We start from the raw sequence: 16,075 nt of genomic DNA, 5'->3' as shown, positions 1-16,075 counted from the left end.
CCTACCTCAGTGAACAGCATTGTGAATACCAGAAACCTAGAGTTGTCCCTGACTTTTTTCCTTTGTCTTATCCCTATATGTAATCTCCAAATCCTAATAATCTATTCGTATTAATTTACCTTGAATGTACCCACTTCTTTCCATCACAGCACCACCATAATTCAGGCTCTCATAATACACCGTGAATTTTTGAAGAAATCTCCTAATTGGTCCCATGACTTCAGTATTATTCTCCCTCACACCATTCTCTGTACTGCTGCTGGTGTGATCTTTCTGAAATTTCAAGAGAACCCACTGCTTAGTCATCTTTAACTCTGCCCCTATGCTCGGTATACAGCTCTTTTTTTCTACTTGGTCTGTCTTCTCATCAGCACATATTACTCCAGCACACTAAACTAACAGAAGGCCCCAAATGCTATTTCTTCTAATTTTTCCTTCTCTTCAAACTTTGGTTTTTGTTATTACATGCCTGGAGGGCTTCCTCCCCACCACCAGTCCCCGGGGAGAGAGATGGAAATAAAGAAAGCCAGAACTGGAATTAGAAATGGGTGTGAATGAATGAACATTTTGATGTGCATAAAACAAGATCTAGAGGACACTGGCAAGAAATATTAAGAAGAGAAAAGATGAGAAAAAAAATAAAAGAAAATGGAGCCCTTTGAATTTGGGTAAAAGTCAACAGAGTGGGGAGGCCACCCAGACAAACCCACCTCCAGGAAGAAACTTGACCAAGCTGGCTGCCACACACCACTCAACCAAATACTGCTGGGATAACGCCACCCAATGTGCATGTCACTGTACCAGTGGGAACTTGACTGACTTCTAACCTGGCTTGCCTTGGAGATCTGAATTAGACTATTCAGCCTTTTCTCTACTTACATCCCCACCCCACGCCATCTCCAGGCAGCTGGGAACACTATTACAAGGACATCATGGGCTCTTGTCCCCTGGGATGCTGTCCTCAGGCCCCAAATAAACGCTTCATTGTTCCAACTTCCCTTCTTTAAAAACATCCACTAAAACTACTGGTGAGAATCCATAAGGAACGGAGCTTTAGGGGAGAACTTAGGGAATGGTATTATTGCATGATATACTTTTTATTTTTCTATATTTGGAATTTTTATAGAGCATGTGTTTAACTTATCTCTAAATATTTTTAATTTCATTTTCGTATCATCACCTTCAAAGATACTGATTCTGTGAGGAAAGGTTCAGAATTCTGATCTTACAAAGGTCTGCACAGACTCTATTAATGAGTCAGTTTTGAGGACTGTGGTTGAAATGATTGGTTCCAATATAATAATGTAATTGACATTTTAGTTTTTTAAGAAAAGCTCCAACTCTATTATACAACCCATTTTTATTGTTTCCTTTTATGTTGTAATAGCTTAATTCCACTACAAATACACATTCTCTAGGTATATTAGATCTGAATTATCTCTAAGAATTATTATAGCCCGGTAGCCATTTTAATAGTTAGCTACATTTTAATAAAGGGTCTAAGAAGTAATCATTGTAAAGCATGTGTTTGTGCAGTAAATTTCACAAACCATTAAAACGTCAACAATTGCAAATGTCAGGATTTCTTCAATTCTAACTTTTTTAACACTAACATCAATATCATTTGATTAGGTTTCAAAACAATAGATATCCTTAAAATACAAAGTAGAAAGTTATTATAAATATCAACTTTGGTATATATACAGATATAACCTCTTTCACTAAAAAATTTTAAGTTTTTGACTTTGGAAAAATATGAAGATGTACAGGTATTATAATTAACTTTTGAAAATATCTATAGACATCTAAATTTCAGACATCAAAGCATCTATTTCTTTAAACTTATCAGTTATATTTTCAATACATTCTCCAGCTTTTAATTTTATCCCATCAATTACAAGATAGTCCTCTTCATAGTGGTTTCCAAATGGGCTGCCTACAGGAGCTTCAGGAGTGCATTTAGATAACTGTGAAAATAACCATGCGAAACATCAGAACTATATCAAACTTACTTGAAGACCAGTCTTACTTATTTTGAACAAAACATAGTCACTAACTCTTTAAACACAGCAATTATAAAGAGTTTTCTGTTAGGCTGTTGGTCAAATAATGATCCCTATATAAAGCATAATATATAATAACGTGTTTTTATAAAAGTAACTTATTATTGTGGTCCTATCTCTGTTTTCCTACTGTACCCATTCTTCATTTTAATTTTATGCTTTGGAAAAATGTGATCATTTAATTCTGTGACTTTTCAATATTTATTCCCAAAATTAATTTTATAGAGAATATAATTTAAAACTGTATTAGTAACATTTTCTATAATCATCTTCTTATAAATATCTGCTTTGCATATGAATAATAATAGCTTACTCCCGCTTAGTGGGGAAGGACACTGGTAAAAATAATGCAAGTTTCTAGTTTCATTAAAGATGGTGTTAATTTCACATGAACAAAAAGAATATACATGTAGTTTATACAAGTATTTTCACTCATCAAAAATGTACCTACCAATACAATTATTCCATGAATTATCTTATTTGCATATGCATTATCTAGTCTGTGAATTATTCATTTTATAAAAATCTGAAATTAATTCTGTCCCATTGCTTGCAACATCAAGGTATGTCATTCAGTATTCATAGAGGTAAAGAAGAACAAAATTAAGATGGTGACTTTACCGAAAATAAAAATCTCATAAAGTATTTCCATAACAAATATAAATAAACTCTCATTATTCATGTGTTTATGTTGTTTTTTTTTTAATGTTGCTACTCTTCTACACTAGTCTGAATGCTTGAGGGTAATCAACTGGAAACCGCCTATGTAACATAAATGATGACAACATCATCAAAACTACAATTTTGAAAATAGATCAAACAATATCTGCTCAGCAAATAAACACGCTCAGTACTTTAAAACTACCAGGTGAGGTTTTTAGTGTGTTTAGTTATATTAGAACACTTTCTCCTACAAACAAAACACATCTTCAGTTTTTAGTGGAGTTAACTTTAGAAGCATGTCAATTTTTCCTACTAACTAGAAAAAAGAAAAGGGGAAAAAAATTCCTGAGGCAATCATTTTTTTACTTTTAAACTAGAAATTACTCCAGCCTTGATAGTTGGTTTCACTGCTATTCTCTTCATTTTAAAACGAACAAGGCTCTAAATATCCTGAACCTGGTGTGAATGCCAGACTTATAAAGCTCAGTGTGCAGTGGCTTATGAACCAGTCAGCAGGAGGCACTCACCTGCCTGCCAGCAAGTTAAAATGGTTAATTTTTACAATTCGTAAATGCCTTTTGAAAGTGTAAAATATTACAAGAATCTGAAACAAAAGGCAAGCTCCTTCCTGGTGATGTATTAAAACTATGTATTTTACCTCAAGAAATAAAAATCAGAAGTAATTTTCTGTTCTATAATGTTACTAGTTATAATGGTAAAATAGAAGCCAATTCTGTGGCTGTAAAAGCTCCAGGACACCTCTATAAAAATCAACCTGGCTGTATTTTTGAAAAGACAAACTGCAACAACTGAAAAAACATTGCACAAAACCATATGGTGTTCAAACAAAACATGCAATTGCTAGAAAAGAATAACTGTATATTAACTATATGTATATAAGATATATGTCTATAGATCTTGTTCTACAAAAGACAAGATCTTTATTTATAAAACAGGTTTTTTAAAACAACAGGAGTTCTGGAAAAATTGCATTTACCAGGTCCATGCAAATTGAGGTACAAGCTGGTGTCAATGGTGCTGATTAAAAAAACTATCATGTTTTTCAACTCAGAGCTCTCAACTTTTTATTTTCTTCTAATACATTGAGATCCTTAACTGTAAATGTTGTGCATTTTCTTGATTTCCAACTCAATAAAAGTGGTGTTTAAGAATCATCTTTATATTCTTATTGAAGTTCTGAATGAAATCACACGATTGAGATTACATTCTAAAAGCAATCATGCACACTCTCTGACAAAGTGTGTAACAACTGTCTCATTTATAAATCCACCTTTTTCCTCATCTGAAAACAGACAGACTTGGCAATAAGTAGCTTCTCAAAGTAAGAATGCAGGAAAAGTTAAAGTAAGAATATCTTTGTATTTATTTTCTCCAGTGACTGCCATTGTCAATTCTCTTCTATAATAGTTAACCTCAGCTGTCAGTTACTACACAAAACAGTTCTGGTTTGTCTTATTTAGCCCTCAAAACAATCCTCTGAAGCAAGTGATAAGCAACTTTGCCAAGTTACACAAGTCCTCAGTGGCAGCAGCAAGATCGGGACACAGGCATTATATTCCAGCCAGTGCTCCAAACCTCCCTGCTCCCTTGACTCCAGGCTTATGATATAATCTAGGTGAATGAGTGCATGACTGGCTGGACCTTTAAGGATATATGACTGCTCGTTGCCATTTTTCTCTTGATCTATTTAGGGAACAGCTGTACCACCATGTGTGAGTATCTGCTTAAGACTTATTTGTCTCATACCTACCATTTTGTTGTTCCTACCAACTGGTTTTAATGACCTGGATTTTGAATTCCCATTTTGTTGTGACAGGAACTTTGTTGCTGCTTTGTGGCTGGAAATGTGATGAGGAACACAACAATCGTGGGGCAGGTTTGCAAGGCAAGACTGCTATTCGAGCAGAAGTTCTTGGGCATTTTTGAAAAGGCACAGGCTCATAATAGCCGATCAGGCGACTATGGTAGTACAAGGTCTGGAGGTCAGGACTGGAATGGGGGACAAAGTTTTACAAGGAACAGAGAAGGGGACATTGTGACCATATGCCAAGTGACATTCGCTTCAATAAAGTGTGTGTATTGATGTTGTCACAGGCAGAGTTATCCTGATGCCATCAAGGAGTTAGTCATATAATCAGGGTCAATGGTGGCCTAGGTCCCCTGGGGCCTGCCTCATGATATGGGCTATTGTCTGTAGGTAGTCAAGGAATGCTCTGCTGTGATTTGTGGATAACAAATAGGTCACAGTTGCCCATGAGTGACCAGCTCATAGGATACCACACCATTTGATGTGCAGAGATGTGGAGCTGATGTGCTGAGTAATTTATCAGCCAAATCAAAATTGATGTTGTCATATGTAAGTACTGAATAAGGAAAGTATATATTTCCTCAACTCAGCAGTTAGTCAAAAGAAAAACAAAAAGAACAAAACTTGATAAGAATGGTGAAACATACTCCAATGACAAATTCTACCTCCAATATGTTAATAATGAGGTTTGGTCCTACAGAATTTATTCCTGTGCATGAACCAGACAAAGCAGCTTTTCCCACAAACTGCTCTTAATCTGGCCCTTTCTCTCAGCTGTAAAGACAGTCAGCAGGAAAGAGGTCTACCTGCAGTGACATCCCAATAACCACAGTGAGCCTCCCTTGGTCTTTCTTCATTTCAACTTCAAGGATCTTAAAATACAAAACAAAACAAACAAACAAAAAACCAAGAAACGCCTTTGCTCAAACACAGGTATATTTTCAAAAACTGATAAATGCATTCTAATTTCTAACAGGCTACTACTTTATTTATCTCATGATAATCAAGGCTAAAGTTTCAGAAGTGAAATAAGTTTTCCATATAATTAAAATGTATATTCAGGAACAATTTCTGTCATTTAAAGAACTTGAAGTTTCTATTTAGGCCTGATAATGACTATCAATACTACCTTTTCTTCCATGTTTATTTCCTCTTCACATTCCTCTTCAGACTCATCACGTGTTGTGGGCTCTAATGCTTGCTGTAGCATTTGTTCCAGCTCTTTAAGTAAAATTTCTGTCTCAGAGACAACTAAAGAGACATCATTAATACAGTGTAAAAATACTACATCTTAATTATTTTAATCTAATTCATAATGTGAACCACCTAGAAAGAAGACATCTTCTAAATGTTGTAAGATAAAAGCTAAATATTTTGGGAAAAAATTCATATAATTTTCAACACCCTCTGTTTGGTGCAAAATTATGGACTTCCATGTGGACCTTTTACAATTATTCCTTGAAAAATGTAGGAGACATTCCCTCTATATATTGACCATTCAAGTATGCCTGAAATATTAAAAACTGACTAGATATTTTTGTGAATTTTTAAAAAATCAGACTCCAAGGATATCAAATTATGTTCTTTACAGACCAGGGGTCAGAAAATCTTTTTTATAGAGGGCCAGAGAGTAAATATTTCAGACTTTGTGGCCCGGAAAGTCTCTGTCACCACTACTCAATTCTTCTGTTAGCAGGAAACCTTAGGCATATATATAAACAAATGAGAGCAGCTATGTTCCACTAAAACTTTATTTACAGTAACAGGCAGTGATTGGTATACTGTGAGTCAAAATTTGCCAATCCCAGCTATAAACTACTAAAACTATATGCTTAAGACTGGTAACTTTGTAAATAAGTGGCTAAATAGAGTCTATTCTTATAGACAGTCTATTCTTATACCAAATATCAACACATCTTAATTGCACAAAGGGATTTTTTAAAAATTATCACATACTTAGGAAGTCAGGGTACTGTTTGTGCTACTGTGACATAAATATCTAAGTATACAAAAAATCTGGTAATTCACAAGATTTGCTGAGATAGATAAAATAATCTCCCCCTGGGCCTCCCCGGTGGCGCAGCGGTTGAGCGCTGGGTTGCGAAGCTGCACGCAGCCTCTGCAGCGCCGGTTCGATCCCCGGCTGCTCCCCGGCCACGGGAGGAGGGTCCTACATGGCGCGCAGACCTCTCCTGCTGCCTGCTGCTCCCCTCAGCAGTGTACTTCGGTCCTTCTGCCTGCTCTGCTCCCCGCTCTGGCTCTGGTGAATTCTCTCACCCTCCCGCGCTTCTGACTGTACCCAGTGCTTGTATAAATAAAATAAATAAATAAATCTTAAAAAATAAAATAAAATAATCTCCCCTGCCAAAGAAATAAATGGCTATTATAACCCCATAGACTCAACTACTGACTAACAATATGCAACTGAGTTCCCAATTCTATAAAACAAATATTTTCATTTGCTATAGGTGCTTGATGAAGGAAAGATCAAGGAAAGGCCTGCTATCCTAATACAGACAGATGTAGCATTTGAAAAGTCCTTCCAAAGACAGCATGATTCAAAGAGAAAGGCCACAAATATATGCCCTACCATCTTCCATTCTGGTTTCAAAAATCTGGTATAGCACCTCCTATTACATGCCATTCATTGGCAGGTCACCAAAATCACACTAAGTAAAGCAATTGAAAGTTCACAGAATATGAAAAGAAAGTCAAGTAGGACATATTCTTTAGAGTTGAAATATTAATGAATATGGAAACTAGATACTTTTAGTAATAATACTAATTTTTTATTTAATTGTGGAACATACTTAAAATTGTTCTGACCAATAATGTTTAGCAAGAGTGAATATGCTGTGTACATCCACTAACATGAACATATCCAAGAACACTCACTTGTAAACTAAGTGTTAAAGGTAAAAACATTATTAATGCAAAAAAGTTTTATTCTCTGTTCCCTCCAGTTCAAAAGAATTAATATTCTTTTCTACATTCTTATTACCTTCTTTGTTGATAATTTTCTCTTACCTATTACTTAATAAAAGGAAATTAAAAAATTCTGTTATAAGGGGACATAGGTAGGGGTGGGTGACCCAATGGACTATAATGAGGATTACTGGTGTTTAAGTGGTGGATGTGATGTGAATATATACATTTGAACAGGTGTAAACCCACACCCCTAAAGCAATGTTATAAATCAACATTATCTCAAAAAATTTGATTAAAATTAATAAAACAAAAATTCTGCTAAACATTTATTAAATAATAGTGTTCTATAAAGTAATGGGAGGTTACAAGAAAGTTTTTCTTTGGTTATTGCTTCAGTACTAAATAACAACTTTGTTTATAAAAATGATTTTTCTGTCAATATTTACTTGTCCCAAGTATTTACATATACAATTAACAGACATTTATTGTGGGCCTACTATGGGCCAGGGATTGAAGAGAATAGACACAGACCAATGAGCCTTCTGGCCATCTCTCTAGTCAATCTTAGTTTCTCTCTATGAAAAACTTCTCTCAAAACAGTTTGCAATCTTTTTTTATGACATTCCCCACCTTAGAACCAGTTCTTATACTTAATAAACAAAAACTATAATTTTTGCAAAAACTGTAATTGGTGTATTAGTTGTATTCCACATACATCTGTGTTTTATGGTAATTGCTAAAGCCTCAGAACACAGAGTATGAACTCTTACATTCTAGAACAGTGGCATTCGAATTCTAGTGGGTATAGGAATCACTTGAAGAGTTTATTAAAACTATGCATGCAAGCCCATATCTAATGACTCAGGATTTTCTGGAGGAATGTATATTTTTCTTGAAGCAATTTTGTTAATGAAGTTAACCTCTGCTAGGACAGATTTCTCATTTAGTAGCCTATTACGTAACAGACAACTACTTGCAGTTTTCTTCACACTGATTCCCCAGTCTCACTCACAAATAGTGTGCTTTTCTACTTTACAATGAGTCTACAGAAATTGACATTGACATTTAAAGCACTGTTGAGAAGATGAATATGGAGCTATACTGCAAATGGAAAATGGCACACAAATACCTTTATATTTCTAAGACTAGGCTAAAATACAATCAGTTTTTGATAATGAATGTCATTGCCAAATGGCATTGTAGGTTCTCCATTTTCAAGTGATCTGAAAAATATATATATACTGCTTTTTCATCAAAGGGCAGACAAAGTAATGGGTGAATTCATAAATCAACCAGGTTCATAACACCAACTTGCTTGGTGCCAAATTCTACTTCCAAAGCAATAGGAGGTTTGCTTTTCTAAATGGGTATTTCTATGTTGTAAACACATAGAGTTCAAAAATAATTCTCAAGAAAGAGCAGTTACTATAATCTACAAACTAGGTTATCAAAATTGGTCATTGATATCCTCCAAAGATAGAGACAGCATGAATGCCTTTGCTGATTGCATGACCAATCATCTTCTATCAATACTGATTATCCTGTAGTTTCCCTGACTTGTTTCAATTTGTTGTTGAGAGTAAAGTGGTAGCATTACAGCTGCTCTATCACTCAGAAAAAGTTGGGTTTTTTTTTTTTTTTGAAGGGGAGAAGAGGAGGATCACTCACACTGAAGTCCATATGTAGCTTTTAAAAATGAATTTTTATAAAAATAAATCAATGTTGTTTTTCCATTTCAGAGAATAACTATTTGTCTCAATAAATCCGCCATTATTTTTAAAGCTTTCAAAAGTATGTTTATGAAATTTTATTCAATCTTACTTCTTTATTAAATGTGTAGAGAAGTTGTTTCTCCCTTTATATAATCTACTGGATGGGTTAACTCAAAGCTGATGCTGAAAAAGTCATTTAAAATAAGTTTTTAAGCCATTTCATGTTGAAATTTCAAAGGCCTTCTAATAGAGAATGAGGAAAAAACACTTGGCATTCTGTTATATAGTAATCACAACCATTTCTCTGTGCTCACAATTTAAACTTAGAGATGGGGAAAATACAGATTGAAATACTTTAGAAGGGGAGTTCTATTCCTGGACAGAAAAAAAGAGGAAGAAGATGCATCTGAGGAGAGGAGCATGAGGCTAACTTCCCCTCCCCCCTTGTAAGGGGCAGGACAGGGCACAAGGCAGGTTTTCTGATCCCATGCAGATCGGGTAAAGGAGGAGTCAGAGTCCTCAGTAGTTTTGCAGGTTTTTTATTTGGGGTTCACCAGGCATATGGCAGGCAGGGGTGCTGGCTGGGGGGCTGGGAGGCTGGCAGGCCTCCCAGCCCCCAGCAAGTCCTCACTCTATCTGGGCTCTCTAGCGTTCGTTCTGCTGCTTCTCGGCTGCGGCGGCTGCTGCTGCTGCTGGTGCTGCTGCTGCTGGCGTCCCCCCGTGACGCCGCCCTTAAAAGCACAGTCTTAGCTCAGCTGAATCCCATCTACCTATGCCCACACCCTATTCCAGGTGCCCGCCATCAGGCATGCATTCAGGACAAGGATCCATCATCTATCCTGATGGCGGAAGGGCAGAAAAGCCTGATATTTTCTTTACCCTACAGTCCACCCCCTCAGGGTTTTCTGCCATACAGTCTATACATATATACACAATTTTCTAAGCAAACAAACAATGCAGCCATGGCCCACAAAAGCAAATACATCAAATAACAAAATACAACATAACAAAATACAACAGAACACAAATAAGTCCAGGCAGGGCACCAACCAAGTGCAAAAGACAATTATTGGTACCAGCAGATGAGCCACCAAATCTGCTGCCGAAGGCACTGCTCATGCGAGGGAGGGGAAATCACACACGGCATCTGCTATATCACACCAGGAGCCGTCAGGCTTCCTGGCCTTCTCTGGCTGTAGTCTCGGCTACAAGGCACACACAGCATCCACCCCCAGGATGCACTAGCTCTGGGATTGGCAATTTTATTCTGTTGGGGGTAATCGCCAACCCTCAGGGTTTCTGTCTGCAGTCGCTCCAACACTCGGCCTTCATGGCCACCCATGCGACTCACAGACCCCTGCTCTCAAGCCAACCCACTGCACAAGCACATGGTTGGGGATCCAAACTTTGCATTTGGCTTGGGCTCCACCCCAAGCCACATTCCCCACCCGTCCCCCAAGGACGGCCTCCTCAGCTCCTCACCCTCACTCAAGAATGAGCAGGGCATCACCCATAGGTGATTTTACGAGACTCACAGGGCTTCAGCATACCCAGGCTGCTTAACAGCCGCTTTAGGGCTTCTCAACTTAGCATCAGTACCAGCTTTTGCCACCTTAGTTGGCTTTTCTCCTCCACCTGGCCACTGGGCATACACAGGCTGCTTTTGGCCATCTAGGCCCACTGGCCACCCCCAGATTCTCAAAAAATAAACATAACCTGCTAAGGTCCTCCGCCTTCTGGCGGGATTGTCAGTCCAAAATCATCAGTTCATCAGTCTATCAGTCCATTGGCCTCTCCCTGCTTCAGCAATGGCCTGCTGCCTCAGGGGTCATTGGCTGGTCCTTTCCGGTGTCGTTGGCTGGTCCTATCCGGTGTCGTTGGCTGGTCCTATCCGGTGTCGTTGGCTGGTCCTATCCGGTGTCGTTGGCTGGTCCTATCCGGTGTCGTTGGCTGGTCCTTTCCGGTGTCGTTGGCTGGTCCTTTCGGGCGTCTCCTTCACGCCAGGTCTCATCCTGTAGCTCGTGGACGTATCCATCTTCTATACCGCCATGGTGCCTCCAGCGTCGTCACAGGCAAAGTCTGTTCTCCTTAGTCCCTCCAGGTCTTCGGAGGGCTCCAATACCCGTCTGCATGGATCTTGCCGACATACGCCAATTGTAAGGGGCAGGACAGGGCACAAGGCAGGTTTTCTGATCCCATGCAGATCGGGTAAAGGAGGAGTCAGAGTCCTCAGTAGTTTTGCAGGTTTTTTATTTGGGGTTCACCAGGCATATGGCAGGCAGGGGTGCTGGCTGGGGGGCTGGGAGGCTGGCAGGCCTCCCAGCCCCCAGCAAGTCCTCACTCTATCTGGGCTCTCTAGCGTTCGTTCTGCTGCTTCTCGGCTGCGGCGGCTGCTGCTGCTGCTGGTGCTGCTGCTGCTGGCGTCCCCCCGTGACGCCGCCCTTAAAAGCACAGTCTTAGCTCAGCTGAATCCCATCTACCTATGCCCACACCCTATTCCAGGTGCCCGCCATCAGGCATGCATTCAGGACAAGGATCCATCATCTATCCTGATGGCGGAAGGGCAGAAAAGCCTGATATTTTCTTTACCCTACACCCCTCTAGTCTAGAGAGTAAAGGTAACTGCAAACCAAGGGTAGGTGGGCAAAGTTTCTCTTGAGTAGTGGGCTATCACCTTTCTCCCTGTCACCTTTCTACTTCGTGACCCTGGACTCAAGACCTTCATGCTTTTTCTAGGACTCAGCCCATAACCGAGTTCTTGCCTACATTAGCCATCCTCCTCCAAGGTAACCTAACTCAGGTGACTGACGGACACATACTCTGCTAGTTTATTAATGAATGTTAATCCATGTGGTTGGTTATGGGTAATATGTCTTTTATTTATTCAAACTTTTATGTATTGTCCACTCTAAGAAATGAGGTATTTACCAACAGAAAATAGTAACAAAATAAAACTAATGAGAAAGACTCAGAGATTAAAGAAATCAAAATCAATTCATTAAGGGGGATTCAAAGGATAATAATTGCATTTTTAACAAGATTAGACCAACGAGCAGTGCTATACCAAAACCCCCATAAATTTAGTTTTCAGCTTCCTGGTACTCAAAGGAACTAAGGAAATAAACAAACACTTTATTAATTTTTAAAAGCTATGTGACCTTAGACCTCTGAAGTGCCTCTATTTCCCACTGAAAAATGGGAGATATAATAATATCTCCCATATTTACCTCATAGGGCTCTTGTAAGATTAAAATAAAATCATATATGTGAAGTTTTTTGAACCATGAAGATAGTTATTGTTGTTACAGGTGTTTGTTATCATTATTATTGCTATTATTTTATCATCATAGATGTCCCTAAACACCAAAAAAAAAAAATGAGTTACAGGTATAATAAATATAAATTATATTCCTGATTGCAATTTTTCCTCAAATGCAAACATATTTCAAAAAGTTATTTCTTAGATTAAATCTTTTTACAGTAATCAGCATACAATTTGAATTATTCAATGATTCCTCAGCTTTTCTATTAATTTGCAAAAACAGGTTCTTTCCTTTTTGGATTAGAAAGCTTCTACAGCCTCTCTTTATTTCAGATGAGTAATCTGTTACTGGGAGAGGTAAAGTAGCTGCACTTAATTAGCTCTCCTCCTGATCTCTAAGCAGCATATAAAGAGAGATAGAGAAAGAGAAAGAAACAATCATAAAATCCAAAAAGAAATGGTAGACAGTAAAGTTAGCATACTAATAGGAGACTTTATTTAGCACCTACAAGTAAGGAAAAAGGGTACAAAAATTATGGCAGAGATTCAAGAAGAAGATGCTATAATTTCCCTCTATAGTTAATCTAGAATTGATTCTACTTTAAGAAGAAACTAAATATGGGCCTCCCTGGTGGTGCAGGGGTTAAAGCTCAGGGCTAACAAGCTATCGCCAGCCACAGTGGCTTGAATTTGATCCCCTGGCCAGGGAACTGACCCACATGGCACAGCAGACCTCTCCTATCTTGCCCACTGCTCCCCTCAGCAGTGTATTTCAGTAGATCTGCCTATTCTGCTCCACATTCTGCCCTGGTGAATCCTCTCAACACCTACACCTCTGGCCTACACTCTAGTTCTTGTATGCATAAATAAATAAAAATAATAATTTTTTTAAAAAGTAGAAACTAAATATTTTAGAGTTGGATCAAGAAATCCAAAGAAATTTGGGTAGGACATAAAATATTAAGGACACTTAAACTATTACAAAAGAACCACTTTTTCAGAATGTTCCCGGTTCTTGCAAAGAACACAGTAGACTAGATTGGTTAAGTATTTTAACAATTGACTACTTAAGTGTTTCTAGAGCCATACAGGATGTGTGGCTTCATGGATAACTACTAAGATGTAGTCACTTATTTATACCTAAGAGTCATTTCCTGTGTTAGAATCCTTGCTGCAAAAGATTTCCTCTGTAGTAGTCTATGTGAGTTGAAAGAAACAATGATTCTAACACTGGAACCTTAAACTGCAGTGCTAGGGCTCCTAGTGGGAAGTCTGTGCAGGGATAAACTGACTTTTGCCTTTTCACAGGCATATTTGAAATGATTATGTGAGGCAAAGGGAAAAATAGCCAAGAAAAGGAAACTTAATTAGCAGAATGTGTTTAAAAAAGAGAAGCAACAGAATTTTACAGTGGTTTAGGAGAGGAGCAAATGGTTTTCTTTTTTCTAAATAACTACTCCATCCTTCCTCTGTCTGCTTTCCTTTCATGTATGACACTATAAATTAATGACTTATTACATCAATTGAAATGCAGTACCAGAGGATATGGAATGTCTACCCGGAAGTGGGAATATGGCGCAAATACTTCTTGGGATTTAATGGGCTTTAAAATCTCTTTGCATTGATGCCAAAGTTCCATCTTGCAAATAAACCTTTGCCTGCTTTTTAGGACAAATGATGATCTAGGAAGAGTACATTATCAGTACATTGCTTTTGAAAATGAAAACCTATTCCCTGCATCCCATATTCACCCTACTGTGTTCTAATACCAATGGCAATTAATTCAGTGGGAAGCCCCAGGCTACTGTTCTTCTTTCTCTCTTTTGCACCCTAGGACCCCAATAAATTTGGAGTGGAGCAGTCTGAATTGAAATGTACTGATGCTTATATTTTCTCCCACAATTGCTGGAGCTTTATCTAAAAAAAATTAAATATATTGTAAAGACAGAGAAAATTTAATTCAAGGAAATAGAAAGACAATTTTGAAAAACATTGATATATGAATCAATACCAAAAATTACCCACTATGCTTCTCATATATCTATATAAATATATATGTAAAACAGCATTTTCCCCCTATCAAATGATTACAACGATATTTGGTGAGATTAAATATAAGGGAAACAACTAAAAGCAGGCCTTCACATACCCATGTTTTCCTTTGATAAAGCATCATCTGAACAAATATTTTCAAAAGAGGATTTTAAAATGGTTTTCCTAGAAAAAGAATGACAGATTAGTTTCAAAAGATCAATCACGTATATTTAAATGACCACTCATGTATATTCATCAGTAATTGCAGTGTAGGAATATATATTTCTTATCTTAGGGTACTTTTTATTGGTTGTTTCATAAAGTAAGTAGGACAGCATGGTATCATGAAAAAACCAAAGGGGAATAAATTGATTTAAGTTCTTCACTGAGTGAAAAGCACTAACTATCTAACAAGTACCTTACGTGGACTTTTTCATATAATCCTTTCCCAAAAAACCTACTAAGTAATGGTTTATAAAGAAACTGAGGCTCTGATAAACTAGAAAATTTGACAACATAGATAAATGGTAGATCATGACAAAAGTAAACTTTAACAGACTGAAAAATCCATGCTTTTTCCGTTACACTCTTTCTTATTTAGTCAGAATACATGTTTTCAAATAAATTTTCTAACTATAAGATCTTGAAAAAGCCACTTAACTTCTCTAGGCCACATATTCTTCATCTTTTAATTGGAGATAATTATGATACAACCCCTGCCAATTTGATGGAGTTACTGTGAAGTGTAACTGAGATAAGACAGTGAAAGTCCCTTTTAAAAATTTAATTATTCATCTTTTGAAAAAGTACAAAGAAGAAGAGAAAGTCTGTGTATTAGGGTCAATCTTTGTCTTTGAATAGGAATCCTTTTAACCCAGCACAAATCACCATTGATTAAAAAAATAAAGTACATGGCAGGTTCAATGATAAACATTAAACTTATCATCAGTGGCTTATTAGTTTAGTATGAAGTCTGCTAGTTTGCATTACCTATTTTTAAACTAGAAACCTGCTTTTCATCTGTTTGATCACCTGATACTAATCTTTGATAGTTCTGGTTCAATAAATTTGTATAAACAGAAAACATTCTCCACAGTTCTAACACTACTACCTATCACTTTACTAAATCCTTTTGGAAATTTTAAAATATAATGTTTCTTAGATGAGCAAAATAAAAAAAGATTTGCTTTAATAATGAATATAATATATACACACATATATATTTAAATTTTATCATAAAACTTTTTAATTTAAAAATGCATACCTTTTCCTTTTTCTAAATTTGGGGTTTCTCTTTTCAGTATTATTTTTAGAAACTTGCATCTGTAAAATCACAACAAAAATAAAGATGAATTAGTTCACAAGGGACTATATAATAATGGGTGCTATGTAGGCTGAGAAATTTAGCCCAGAAGAGAAACTCTGGCCTCTAACCTAAGCAATACCTGTAACTCTAAGTCACCCACTTCATAGTAACTGCAACTGCAGTGATCTACACAAATTTAAATGGCAGACTGATCCAATACAAATCTTTTGTCTCCATGGCCCCTTCCTCACTTTCTCAACTACAAAAAAATACTAAGTG

At 37.2% G+C, this 16,075-nt stretch overlaps 1 protein-coding gene across 1 annotated transcript in view; it reads right to left on the bottom strand.

Moving 5' to 3' along the window:
• Positions 1 to 1,325: 1,325 nt before the first annotated feature.
• ZCWPW2 (zinc finger CW-type and PWWP domain containing 2) overlaps positions 1,326 to 16,075 on the bottom strand; it is a 90,662-nt gene continuing 75,912 nt past the window's right edge. Inside the window, exons 7-10 of the mRNA XM_054699019.1 lie at positions 15,755 to 15,813; positions 14,606 to 14,673; positions 5,684 to 5,805; positions 1,326 to 1,967 (exon numbers count right to left, since the gene is read on the bottom strand). Of these exons, the coding sequence (XP_054554994.1) occupies positions 1,806 to 1,967; positions 5,684 to 5,805; positions 14,606 to 14,673; positions 15,755 to 15,813 (411 nt within the window). The 3' untranslated portion in view covers positions 1,326 to 1,805. The remainder of the gene's footprint in view (positions 1,968 to 5,683; positions 5,806 to 14,605; positions 14,674 to 15,754; positions 15,814 to 16,075) is intronic.

Source organism: Talpa occidentalis, unplaced genomic scaffold (genome assembly GCF_014898055.3).
Source record: "Talpa occidentalis isolate TD23 unplaced genomic scaffold, MPIMG_talOcc4v2.1 talOcc4.10, whole genome shotgun sequence".
In the NCBI taxonomy this organism is placed as follows: domain Eukaryota; kingdom Metazoa; phylum Chordata; class Mammalia; order Eulipotyphla; family Talpidae; genus Talpa; species Talpa occidentalis.
The sequence above is the reverse complement of the archived record's forward strand: the minus strand, read 5'-3'. Positions and strand labels throughout refer to the sequence as shown.